This window comes from Rhinolophus hipposideros (genome assembly GCF_964194185.1).
Source record: "Rhinolophus hipposideros genome assembly, chromosome: 6".
Lineage (NCBI taxonomy): Eukaryota > Metazoa > Chordata > Mammalia > Chiroptera > Rhinolophidae > Rhinolophus > Rhinolophus hipposideros.
In genome coordinates, this window is record NC_138052.1 from 85,932 (window position 1) to 100,205 (window position 14,274).

At 43.4% G+C, this 14,274-nt stretch overlaps 1 protein-coding gene across 2 annotated transcripts in view; it reads right to left on the reverse strand.

Annotated features, from left to right (window-relative positions):
• Nucleotides 1-519: 519 nt before the first annotated feature.
• ERCC3 (ERCC excision repair 3, TFIIH core complex helicase subunit) overlaps nt 520-14,274 on the reverse strand; it is a 53,685-nt gene continuing 39,930 nt past the window's right edge. For both annotated transcript variants that reach the window (XM_081052733.1, XM_081052734.1), the window contains exons 13-15: nt 12,797-12,915; nt 4,435-4,587; nt 520-2,942 (exon numbers count right to left, since the gene is read on the reverse strand). In XM_081052733.1, coding sequence (XP_080908859.1) covers nt 2,811-2,942; nt 4,435-4,587; nt 12,797-12,915 — 404 coding nt within the window. In that variant the 3' untranslated portion in view covers nt 520-2,810. The remainder of the gene's footprint in view (nt 2,943-4,434; nt 4,588-12,796; nt 12,916-14,274) is intronic.

Below are 14,274 nucleotides of genomic sequence, written 5' to 3' on the forward strand. Positions count from 1 at the left end.
AAAGGGACAACATGACCAAAACACAATTGTAGGTGACCTGAATACCTCCATTGCATAGATTATCCAAACAGAAAGTCAATAAGGAAACAGCCTTAAATGACACATTAGACCAAATGCACTTAATCAACAAATATTTTCCAACCTCACTAGTATTACACTGGAAATTAACTACAAGAAGAAATCTGGAAGAACCATTTCACTCATGTGGGATATAAAACTGAAAGCAACAAGCAAACAAACTCCTAGGCACAGACAACAATATGGTGGCTACCAGAAAGTAAGGAGGGGAGGGGGAAAGTAGAAAAGGGTAAAGGGGTCAAACATGGTGATGGACTGACTCTGGGTGGTGAATCACAATGTGATATATAGATGATGTAGTACAGAATTGTACACCTGAAATCTATGTAATTTTATTAACCAGTGTCACCCCAATAAATTTCATAAAATTTAAATTAAAAAGGCACTTGGCACATAGCAGGTGCCCGATTTTTTTTTAATGTAAAGAAAAAAGCTTACAAATTTTAAATTGAGTAGTTTAAAATAACATTTATTAGCTCACAGTTTCTGTGCATCAGGAATCCAGGTCCTTAGCTGGGTCCTCTGGTTGAGGGTCTCTCACAAGCTACAGTCAGAGATTAGGTTAGGGCCGCTGTCATGTGTCTCGCTGAATGAGAGGAGCATCCATCTCCCAGCTCACTGTAAGGCTGCTGACAGGATTCTGTCCACTGTGGGCTGTTGGACTGAGGCCCCCTCAGTACCTTGCCATGTGGGCCTGTCCACCAAGCAGCTTGCTTTATCAGAGCAAGCAAATGAGAAGTGTCAGAGTGTTGAAACAAGATGGAAGTCAGTCTTTTGTACCCTAATCCTGGATATCCCATTACTTTTGATTTTATCCAATGAAAGCAAGTCTGTACTTCCAGCTCACACTCAAGGGAGAGGAATACACAGAGCCTGAGTACCAGAAGGTGGGATAACTGGAGCCATTTCAGAAGCTGCGCCAAATACCCACAAAGTATACTTTTCATTTTAGACACTGTAGTTTGCATCTCTATAAGTTTTATATGGGTCATTTTTATATTTTCCATGTCAAGTTAGTATTAAAAATCTTTCCTCTAGCTTTGTGAACATATGGAATAGTTACAACGTTTAATGCCCTGTGTACTAATTCTATTATCTGGATCATTTCTGAATCCATTTGGTTTCTTTTTTTCATTGAATCGTATTTTCCAGGCTCTTTGCTTGCCTGGTAATTTCTGATTGGATGTCAGACATTGTACTTTATTGGTTGCTGGATACTTTTTGAATTGCAATAATTAGCTTTGCTCTGGGATGGTGTTAAGTACTTGGAAACAGTTTGATCCTTTCGGGTCTTGCTTTTAGACTTCATTCGACAGGACCAATGCAGCATTAGGTTAGGTCTACGTTTCCACACTACTGACGCAAACCTTCTGAAAACTACAAGATACCCTGTGGTTTATGGGGTTGTTCACTCTGGCTGGTGGGAACAGGAAAAGGCCAGGCCTTGGGTAAACTTCCTGATCCTTGAATGCGGTTTCTTCCCAGCCTCAGGTACTTCCTTACATGCATGTGCTAACCCGTGCTCAGGGGAAGAATCGAGGGACTCTAGGCAAATCTCTATAGTTCTTTATGCAGGTCTATTTGGTACTTTGTCCCTGCAAAAATCTTATATAGGGAGGAGGAAACAAGTAGAAAGAGGGTTTCAGGAAGTGGGATGAACGGGAATGGCATGGTCAGTCAGCAGATCATACAGTATTTTACCCTGAGTCTAGCCTGTTGTCAGGAGGGGCTGTCGGCTAAGGATGAGCCAACCCGGGGAACTGGGGGAAGGAGAATCTTAACCAAGGTTTGGGTAACAAGCATTTTGTTCCAACTGATCATGTCTTCATGACCTACGCCTGTGTGCCTTTCTTTTAGGAAGCAATCCTGCTTTGTCTCTTTTCCTTAACACCATTTTTTTCATATCAGCAATAATAGAAAAACAGTCCAAAGACATTTTTCAGAGTAAAGAAACTTACCATTAAAGACCCAAGGGTCTTTAGACTAAGGAGCTATTAGAAGAGGAATCCAGTCTCCCAGAAATACCAGAAACGTGTTTTAGAAGAGAAACAAGAGGTCATTCACTCAGAGATTATCTACCAGGAGCTATGTGCACTGGTTTCCTAAGGAGGCGATGAGCTTCAGGTGACCGACAGGACTAAACGCGGTGGGTGCACACAGTGAAGGCAGCACTACAAATGCTCAAACTCGTCCCTCTGTCTGGACTATCCACCCCCAGCTCCCAGGGCCTGGCCCGTCAATACCTCCACCAAGTGGCAATTCCTCTCTTCTCGTCGCCCGTCACTCCTTTGGGGACATGTGGGCTCCATCTCACTCCTCCCCTGCTACAAAGTGGGGCCTCGATGGATGGTTGTCATCCAGACATGACCCATGCATATGACAAGGTACAAGGACATCGATAATGAAGTGTGGTTAAATGGTCCATTTGTTAATTCAGGAGAACATTAAGATAAATATTCCTTAAATATTACAAATTTTTATATACAGGAATGAACTCCCCTATGACTACTCAAGTTTGAAAAGACCAAAAAATACAGTCCCACCTACTTTTTAAAACCAAGTTCTTGATGCATTTTATTCCACACAGTCAACAGATATTGAATCTCCATCAGTTTGGCCAATGCTAGAGGAAAGCACATGGATATAGAAATGGAAAGAAAATGTTACACTGAAAATCCCTTTTCCAGTGTTGGTCTGAGCACCCAGCCTTCACCTGCGTGACTCCATGGTCATCACTTCCGGAAGCGCTTGAACAGTGGGTGCACGTGCTTGGTGGCAGTCCTGCTCCGAGCCGAGTGGTACTCCATGTACACGGTATCGTCGGCCCCAGACATGGAGCTCATTGTACCAAAGCGCCGAGACACCTGTGGGGGACCCGGCCCACTGTCAGTTTCCAGGGGGAAAGACATTCCTTTTATAACATTCATAATAAGTTTATAAAATTTGTAAGTTTAACAAATTTTATTATTTTTTGAGTATAGTTTATTAACCACTTACTATGTCTCAGGTATGGTTCTAAGCAGTATTTACAATGTATTAGTTTATCTAATCCTCACAACCGTTGTAATCTCCATCTTACAGAAGAGAAAACGGAAACACAGAGAGGTTAAGTAGCTTGTATAAGATCACACAGCTCTTAAATAGATGGGACTTGAACCCAGGTGGTCTGGCTTCTACCTCTCTTAATGACAGTTTCTGGAGAGAATTTTTTAACAATGAGGGCAGAAGCCCCTCAAAATTTCTCGAGACTCCACCATAAGTTTTTGAATCAGGTGGAACCTTGGGCACATAATGAATGCCCACACCTCAGTGACGTCAGTTGTGAAGTGGGGAGAGCCACATCTGCCTGGACACAGGCTGTGAACAGAAACCCCTCAAGTCGAGGATGTGACCCAGAGCCTGGCACAGCACTCACACCAGATCACAACGGGTACGCAGGCAGGCACTGAGTCAATGCCTGTGACAGCCTGACTAGGTGACCCCCTGTGATGTGGGACCGACCAACCGCACCTCAGAACGCGGTCAGAGGCAGAAAGTTTCTCTGGGGCTTCCGTGTCGGGTGCCAGAGAGAGATCGAGCCCCCAGCCCAGGTATGAGAGGAGAAAGGTGTCAGGGAGGAGGAATGGCAGCAGCCCCCAGGTGATGCTAGCTCTCTCTCCTTGCTCCAGTCATTGCTCACCTTTTGGCTCTAATACCGATTCATTTCCAAAGCACCTAACTAAACTATATTTTTCTCCTTGGAGGGTCTGATAACTTCTCATAATGACACTTTCATTAATTATACCATATTGTACTGGCCTGGCACATAGTAGGCATTGAATAAGTATTTGCAGAATAAATGAGAAGTTGAGTTTTTCCAGAGAACTCTAAATTTTTCCAAGTGTTGAAACTACAATATGAGTTGATCATCAGACCCGTCTTACAAGCTGGAGGCTCAGCCCCATGACTGAGGAGGAAATCAAGATGCAGCGAATTGCCCAGGCCCCAGCGAGAGCGGCAGCCCAGGCCCATCCCAGCCCTTCCTGCAGCCACCCCAGTGAGAGCCTGTGGTCATATTTGTCCTCCTGGGCTCCTACATCATAATACTAACACACTTACACCAGACTGTGACACGAACAGGGCAAGAGTCCATTTAAGAAACCGTGGGCTAAGCCATGTGAAACAGTATGTACAGAAGCAAGGACACACACGAACAGTTAACAGGTTGTTACTATCCTCTTCTCCACAGTTGCCTGTGTTTTCCAAGTTTTTCAGAAAATTGCACAGATGCACGCACACGCACACACAACTGCACGTCTGCGTGTCTAAGAATTCGGTCCTTCGGGAGAACTGACACCTGGAGCCACAGCCACTCACCTGGTTGGATCTGGAGCCAACTTCTCCTGCCAACACCTCTTCTTCCGCATCCAAGTCGGTGGCTGCCAGGACTTTCTGTAAGAGCTGCTGTTGTTCCTCTTTTGTTGAAAATGCCAACTCTTCCTCCTCCATGCCAGCAAGCTTTGTGATCACCTGTGAAGCCAAAACCAGCAGGCGACATGTCCTCTTGTTTTCTCTCCCTTGGCCCTACCCCCTCTCCACTGGGTTTCTTCCCTTAGGCCCGCAGAGCAGGGAGCTGACAGTGGAGAGCTCCTCTGGGCAGTCCAGAGACCAGTTTCAGCAGCCGCTGTCAGCAAGGAACATTGTCAATGACTGAGAGGCAAGAGGTCACAAAGATGCTAGAGAAATCTGCTCCCAACACACAGCCGCTAAATGACCGCTTATGGAAGATCCACAGGGATCTTGGTGATTTTGAAACACCTACTCTGGTAGTTTTCCCATCTTGCACCAGGGAAAGGAAGGTACCAGAGGTTAGATGACACAGCCTGCTGCCCCCAAGAAGGGGCTTCCACCTCCGAGCTTGGACCCAGCGCTTCCAGCAGGAGGGAGCACTTACGAAGAACAAAATGACGAGAACGAACTTACAAGGTTTTTTCTAAAAGAGTAAGATGACGAACGACCTGGTTTTCATTTCTTTGAGCATAACTTACTACTACAAGGCCTACTTATCCATGCAGAAAGCTTGGATTAATTGTGTAAAGGGAACTTTTTTCCTCTCTTTAATTTTTCTCAGAGTTTTAATTAAAAAAATATTCCTGAGAGGGGGAAAAAAAGGCGGCGTGAGGTGAGCCTCTGTAACGCTCCCCTGGAATTTACAACGAATCGGACAATAACTCCACAAAGGACTCCTTGCACAGCAGACAGGCAAGACGAAGAGGCCCACTGCTGAATTCACCTCCAGGTGGGTGAATCGCGCGAACGGGGGAGGAGGGAAGGGAGAAGGGTGGAGACGGAGCCGCGCGGGCGCAGGACGCAGACCTAGCTCAGTGCTCAGAGCTAGCATTCACAGCTCCCGGATCTTCCGCAGCTGTGGGAGAGGGAAGGACTCGGACTGCTAGGGCTCCGCTTACGGCCAACAGGGCTGAGGGGGCAGCATACAAAACCGCTGAACCCAACGCTCACGGCAGACTTCGGAGCAAAGACTGAGGGAAGAGGGCTGAAATCAGTGGTTTAAGCCCTCACTGCCCAGTGGAGAACGGAAGCCTTAGGCACAGAGACTAGCCGCCCCCTCCCTACCCTCCCAGAGCTCGCCCCACCCCCACCTGCCTGGTACTAGAAGCGATAAAGTAGCAGTGTCAGATCAAAGGACAGAATATTTGCTGCCCTGAGAACTGTGGACCGCAGACACAGATTCGCAGCTCAACTAGTTCCGGCAAAGGGGAGGGAGCTGTGGAAGCAGGACTGGCTGTGGTGGTGGTCGCCGCCATTGCTCTGGGCCACCTCTCACAACTCACCCCGCCCCTGGCCCCACCTATCTGGGCGGATCCCTGCAGGAGTAAACAGAACTGCTGAAACATACAGTCTCTGAATCTGGTGCAGAAAGAGCTTTGGAACTCCAAAAGCTCTTCACATACCTATCAACCTGTTGCAGAAGCCACTCCTGTAGATGTCTAGGAAGAGAAATAGTAAATCAGTGATTGCCATGAATAACCAAGGCAACAAGATAGCTCAGAAAGAAAGTGAAAAGTCTCCAGAAAAGGAACTTAGAGATATGGACATTTGTGATTTAAATGACAGAGAATTCAAGATCGCAATTCTGAAAAAACTGAACGAGATGCAAGAAAACACAGAAAGTCAGTTTAATGAACTCAGAAACACAATCAAAGAACACCATGAGCATTTTACAAAAGAGATTGAAATCTTGAAAAAAACCAAATAGAATTTCTGGAGATTAAGAACTCAATAGAAGAAATTAACAATAAAATATCCAGCTTAGGTAGTAGAGTTGACCAGATGGAAGAAAGAATCAGTGACATCGAAGATAGGAACCTGGAATTTACACAGAGGGAAGAAGAAAGAGACTTGAGACTTAAAAGAAATAAAAGAACTCTACGAGAACTTTCTGACTCCATCAGAAAGAGCAATATAAGAATAATGGGCATACCAGAAGGAGAAGAAAGAGGGAAGGGAACAGAGAATATATTCAAACAAATCGTCAATGAGAACTTCCCAAACTTGTGGACAGAACTGGATCCTCGAATCCAAGAAGCAAATAAAACACCTAATTACCTCAATCCCAACAGGCCTTCACCAAGGCACATTGCATTGAACCTGTCTAAAATCAATGACAAAGAAAGAATCCTCAAGGCACCCAGGGAAAAGAAGACGGTAACTTACAAAGGAAAGCCCATTAGATTATCATCAGATTTTTCAGCAGAAACTCTACAAGCTAGGAGGGAATGGAGCCAAATATTCAAACTATTGAAAGAGAGAAATCATGAGCCAAGAATAATATATCCAGCAAAGACCTTTAGATATTAAGGAGGAATAAAGACCTTTCCAGACATCCAGAAGCTGAGGGAATTTTCTAATACACGACCTGCACTACAAGAAATACTAAAGGAGGCTACTCGACCACCATCAACAGGGACAACTTGTGGCAACCAAAACATAAAAAGGGGGAGCGTAAAGGCCTGAACTGGAATATGGGAATAGAGAAAGTAAGCGTGCTGAAGAAACTGGAATACTCTAAATATCAAACTTTCTTTTACATAAATTCAAGGGTAACCACTCAAAAAACATCCAAATCTGAAATACATACTGTAATAAAAGAAGAAACAGAGGGAAACATCATAGAATACCACCACACAGAAATAATAGACAACAACAAAAAGGCAAAGAAACAATGGAGACACAGCCTTACCAGAAAACTAAAGACAGAATGACAGGAAATCCTCACATATCAATAATCACCCTAAATGTAAATGGACTGAACTCACCAATAAAGAGACACAGAGTAGCAGATTGGATAAAAAAAACTAAACCCAACCATATGCTATCTACAAGAGACACATCTCAGCTACAAGGACAAGCACAGACTCAAAGTGAAAGGGTGGAAATTGACACTCCAAGCAAATGGTACCCAGAGAAAATCAGGTGTAGCCATAATGATTTCCGATGAAACAGACTTCAGGGTGAAAAAGATAACAAGAGACAAAGATGGACACTTCATAATGGTAAAGGGGACTATACAACAAGAAGACTTAACAGTCATCAATATTTATGCCCCCAATCGGGGAGCACTGAAATATACCAAGCAACTACTAACAGAACTAAAAAGAGAAATTGACCAAAACACAATTATACTAGGGGACTTAAGTACATCATTGACAGCTATGGATAGATCATCCAAACAGAAGATAAATAACGAAATAGCAGCCCTAAATGACACATTAGATGAATTGGACATATTTGACATATATAGAGCACTGCATTCTAAAACATCAGACTATACATTCTTTTCTAGTGTACATGGAACATTCTCAAGGATAGACCATATATTGGGACACAAAATCAGCCTCAGCAAATTTAAGAGGATTGAAATCATACCAAGCATATTCTCTGATCACAAAGCTTTGAATTTGGATATCAACTGCAAAAAGAAAGCAAGAAAAAACACAAATACATGGAGATTAAACAACATACTTTTAAAGAACGACTGGGTCAAAGAAGTAATTAGAGGAGAGCTCAAAAGATACATAGAAACAAATGACAATGAAAATATATCCTACCAAAATTTTTGGGATGCCGCGAAAGCAGTTTTAAGAGGGAAATTTATATCATTACAGGCCTATCTCAAGAAACAAGAAAAATCCCACATAAATAACCTCATGTTACACCTTAAAAAACTAGTAAAAGAAGAACAAGCGAAACCCAAGGTCAGTAGAAGAAAGGAAATAACAAAAATCAGAGCAGAACTAAATAAAATAGAGAACAAAAAGACAATAGAAAAAATTAATGTGACAAAAAGCTGGTTCTTTGAAAAGATTAACAGAATCGACAAACCCTTGGCTAGACTCACTAAGATAAAAAGAGAGAAGACACTAATTAACAAAATCAGAAATGAAAAAGGGGAAGTTATCACAAACACCACAGAAATACAAAGGATTATCCAAGAATACTATGAAGGACTATATGCCACCAAATTTAATAACTTAGAAGAAATGGACAAGTTCTTAGAAACATATAGCCTTCCAAGGCTGAATCATGAAGAACTGGAAAATCTTAACAGGCCGATCACCAGTAACGAAATTGAATCAGTCATCAAAAACCTTCCCAAAATCAAAAGTCCTGGACCAGATGGCTTCACCAGTGAATTCTACCAAACCTTCAAAGAGGATCTAATACCAATCCTGCTCAAACTCTTCCAAAAAATTGAAGAAGAGTCAGTACTCCCTAACTCTTTTTATGAGGCCAACATTACCCTGATACCAAAACCTGGTAAGGACAACACAAAAAAAGAAAACTACAGACCTATATCTCTGATGAATACAGATGCTAAAATCCTAAACAAAATTCTAGCAAATCGAATACAACAATGCATTAAAAAGATTATTCATCACGACCAAGTGGGGTTCATCCCCGGGGCACAAGGATGGTTCAACATTCGCAAATCCATCAATGTGATTCATCACATAAACAAAATAAAGGACAAAAATCATATGATTCTATCCATTGATGCAGAAAAAGCATTTGATAAGATACAACATCCATTTATGATTAAAACACTTACTAAAATTGGTATAGAAGGAAAATACCTCAACATAATAAAGGCCATATACGACAAGCCCTCAGCTAATCTCATAATTAATGGTGAAAAGCTGAAGCCCTTTGCTCTACGTTCAGGAACACGACAAGGTTGTCCCCTATCACCTCTGCTTTTCAACATAGTGTTGGAAGTCCTCGCCAGAGCTATCAGGCAAGAGAAAGAAATAAAAGGCATCCAAATTGGGAATGAAGAAGTTAAATTGTCACTCTTTGCAGATGACATGATGCTATATATAGAAAACCCTAAAGACTTCACCAAAAAGCTATTAGAAACAATCAATGAATACAGTAAAGTTGCTGGCTACAAAATCAACGTACAAAAGTCCATTGCTTTCCTATATACCAACAATGAAATCTCAGAAAAAGAGATAGAAAAAACAATTCCTTTTGCAATTGCAGCAAAAAGAATAAAATACCTAGGAATAAACTTAACCAAGGATGTGAAAGATTTATATGCTGAAAACTATAAGACATTTTTGAAAGAAATTGAAGAAGACACAAAGAAATGGAAAGACATTCCGTGCTCATGGATTGGAAGAATCAACATAGTTAAAATGGCCATATTACCCAAAGCCATATACAGATTTAATGCAATGCCCATTAAAATCCCAATGGCATTTTTTAAAGAAATAGAACAAAAAGTCATCAGATTTGTTTGGAACCACAAAAGACCCCGAATAGGCAAAGCAATATTAAAAAAAAAGAACAAGTGCTCGCTTCGGCAGCACATATACTAAAATTGGAACGATACAGAGAAGATTAGCATGGCCCATGCGCAAGGATGACACGCAAATTCGTGAAGCGTTCCATATTTAAAAAAAAAAAAAAAAAACAATACTGGAGGTATCACACTCCCTGATTTTTGCTTGTACTACAGGGCTACAATAATCAAAACAGCTTGGTATTGGCGGAAAAACAGACACATAGACCAATGGAATAGAATTGAGAACCCAGAAATAAAACCACATAAATATGGACATAATTTTTGACAAAGAAGCTAAAAACATACAATGGAGGAAAGACAGCCTCTTCAATAAATGGTGCTGGCAGAATTGGATAGCTACGTGCAAAAGAATGAAACTGGACTGCTATCCGTCACCATGTACCAAAATTAATTCAAAATGGATCAAAGACTTAAGCATAAGACCTGAAATAATAAACTGCATTGAAGAAAACATAGGTACTAAACTTATGGACCTTGGGTTCAAAGAGCATTTTATGAATCTGACTCCAAAGGCAATGGAAGTAAAAACTAAAATAAACGAATGGGATTATATGAAAGTGAAAAACTTCTGCACAGCAAAAGAAACTATTGACAAAATAATGAGGCAACCAACTGAATGGGAGAAGATTTTCGCAAACAGTTCCTCTGATAAGGGGCTAATATCCAAAATATACAAGGAACTCATGAAACTCAACAACAAAAAAACAAACAACCCAGTTGAAAAATGGGCAGAGGACCTGAAGAGACCTTTCTCCAAAGAGGATATACAAATGGCAAATAGACATATGAAAAAATGCTCAACATCGCTAATCATCAGAGAAATGCAAATGAAAACCACAATGAGATATCACCTCACCCCAGTCAGAATGGCTTTCATCAACAAAACAAATAGTAACAAGTGTTGGAGAGGCTGTGAAGAAAAAGGAACTCTCATACACTGTTGGTGGGTATGCAGACTGGTGCAGCCGCTATGGAAGGCAGTGTGGAGGTTCCTCAAGAAATTACGAATAGAATTACCATATGACCCAGCAATCGCTCTCCTGGGTATCTACCCCAAAAATATAAAAGCATTTCTCTATAGAGACCCGTGTACTCCAATGTTCATTGCAGCTTTGTTTACGGTGTCCAAGACATGGAAACAACCAAAATGTCCTTCGATAGATGAATGGATAAAGAAGTTGTGGTACATATACACAATGGAATACTATTCGGCCTTAAGGAAAGATGATATAGGAGCATTTGTGACAACATGGATGAATCTTGAGAGTATAATGCTAAGTGAAATCAGTCAGACAGAAAAAGCAGAGAACCCTATGATTTCACTGATATGTGGTATATAAACCAAAAAGAACAAGACAAACAAATGAGAAACAAAAACTCATAGACACAGACAATAATTTAGTGGTTACCAGAGGGTAAGGGGGTGGGGGGAGGGTGATGAGGGTAAAGGGGATCAAATATATGGTGATGGAAGGAGAACGGACTCTGGGTGGTGAACACACAATGGGATTTATAGACGATGTAATACAGAATTGTACACCTGAAATCTATGTAAATTTACTAACAATTGTCACCCCAATAAATTTAATTTAAACAAAACAAAACAAAAAGAATATTCCTAGAAGGAGGATCTGGCTGAGCTCTTCTAGTGGCCGCACATCTGGAGTACAGACATGGGATACCTCTGCCCTGACCAGGCCTGGTCACCCCGCTAGGGTCATGACTCTGGGAATTCTAACCTGGCAGCTCTCAGCGGCACCACTGAAGGGAGGAAGGTCAAAGCTGCTCCTGCAAACACAGACAGCTGGTGCTCAGGTGTCTTTTGTCGAGCTCACCCTTCAAGAACCCACTGCACTTCCTGACTCTGTGCTTCTCCCACGACTGTGACTGCCCGAGGCATCAGGAAGCAGGAATGCTGTCATCAGCACCCACTTTTATACAGAAAGGTCACAATGCAAATCCTGCAAACACTGCCCCAAGAGTCCTATCCTTTAGCCCAGCATGAGGAGTCTGAGACTGTCACTGCCTCTGGCTAAAAGATGAGGTATCAGACAACCAGCCTTGTCTAAGGCTAACAGGCTCTCGTTAACTTACAAAAAGACCCACTCTGAAGTAGCCAACAAGGCAGCCCAGTCTGCCTCAAATCAAGAATCCAGGAATCTTTATACACGAGTTCTAGTGAAGTTCTTTCAGTCCCCTGCTTCCAGCATCCTCCACCCACCCTCAAAAAAAAAACCCTTGAGAACCAAATCCTGATGTAAACTATTTGTGTCAGCAGGAAAGAAAGCAAAAGCCCAGCCAGTAAAAGCCAGACAAAGATTTAAAATTTCACAAGTCATTCAAATACCTAATTTGTACACTGAATAGCTCTAATGCCTGTGAGGCCCGGGCTTACCACCTGGGAAACACTGTCCCAGCCGCCTGGAGTGGGCACCCCCTGACAAAGTAACCCCAGGGGCTCAGACTTACATAGTGAGGGCCACAGTTCCTTGGCACCTCAAGTCCTGCGAGGCTTGCACATGACCCCCAACATCTAATGGTCTTTGCACAGGACAACTGTACCAAGTTCACAGGCAGAGATTCCTGCCTCTTGCGTCAGAGGATCTCTCCTTTGACCGTTCACTGTGGGAAGCTGGAGGCAGGAGGAGATCCTGCACTATGTTCTCCCTCAAATCGCCCTGCAATCATGCAAAGGGAGTCTGCAGCAGGTCCTCCAGCCCCCTCACGTGCTGTGCCTGCCCAAGCTCCATCCCACACTGGTGCGAACAGTGGTCCCACTTCTGCTGGAGGCCTGGGTACCAAAAAAAAAGCCATGGTCCTACTCTGACCAGACACCAAATGGACACATACCTTAAAGCTATAGCCCTGGTCTACCAAGAACCTCTGCCGCTTGGTTGAGTAGGCCATTTCCTGTGTGTCCTGGGATACCAGCGAGTAGAAGAAGGCATTGTACTCCTCTGCAACCATCCCTGGGAAGAGAGCAGAAAGGACAACATTAGCTGTGAGAATGCGGGAACTAAGGGTCAGGACTCAAAAGCAAGGAATGCAGTAGGAGAGCTTTGTAGTCAGGGGTGACTGGCCTGACTTTGTAGAGGGACTTCATCAAAAGGGAAAATCTGTGTGCTTCAAAGGACACATCAAGAAAATGAAAAGACAACCCCATTATAAAATGGGTGAAGGATCTGAATAGACATTTCTCTCAAGATATACAAACCCACTCCAACTCAAGCCCCTGCAACAGCTTCCGAATCGGCCTCACCCCATCAGCCCTTGCCCACAGTGTACCTAAGGAGTGGTGTTAAAAACGCAGCCCTGGGGAGGTGAGTCCAAGATGGCGGATTCGGTAAACACTATGCCTGTTGCCTCCTAGGATCACAGCAAAACTACAACTAAATTACACAACAATCCACCTCAAGAATCATATGAAGACTGGCGGAACAGAATCCCTACAATTAAGGATATAAAGAGGCCACATTGAGACTGGTAGGAGGGGCAGACACAAAACGGGCTGACCCTAAACCCACAGGTAGTGGTTGAAAGCTAGGAGGGACACGTCAATGGCAGAGGGCCCCCCTGGATAGGGCGGGGCTCCCTAGACCAAAGGTCTTGCGCCAGGAAGAGGACTTCCCACAACATGTGGCACTGAAAATCAGAGAGGACTCTATCTCTCCATGCTGGTGAGATGGAAGGCAGCAGGAAACCCTGACACTCTCTTATAGAGCCTGGACACAGACTCATTCGCCTGCAAAGACTCACCTGGTCTCTGGTGGAGGGATTGCAACTCAAGAGGCCCAGAGACATACAGGGAAAGACTGAATTGTGTGACTTAGGGGAAAAGGCTGGAAGGACAGGAGCGATTATTATCTCTGTGTGGAGCCTGACACACATGTAGCCTACAGAAGCACGCCATCTTTTCTGTGTTGAGCCCAACCCAAAAGGGCAAAACCTGGGACTGCATTGGTCTGGCGAAACTTGCGTGTGTGCACTGCCTTGGGGATGCCCTGAGTCCCCAAGCCCCACACAGTTGGTGCTGCATTAACTGGGACACTCTTCATTGCTGGGCTGCTGGCTCCACTCCCACAGGCTGCAGAAGGCTTTAGGCAGTGATGAATGGCCCATGCAGGCCTGGGAAACATTTGGTGATAGGCAGTAACACAAGACCTGCACTGCAGCCACTCTTGGGCAGCTCTCAGGGATTTGTGAGCCTGTAGCAAGCGGTGGCTGCCTGCAGTGTTCTAAGAGCATTTTGCGAAGTGATCACAGGTCAGGAAGTGCTCCAAGGAGAGCAGCAGCTGGCTATGGTGTTCTAGGGAGCTGTGCAAAGTGAT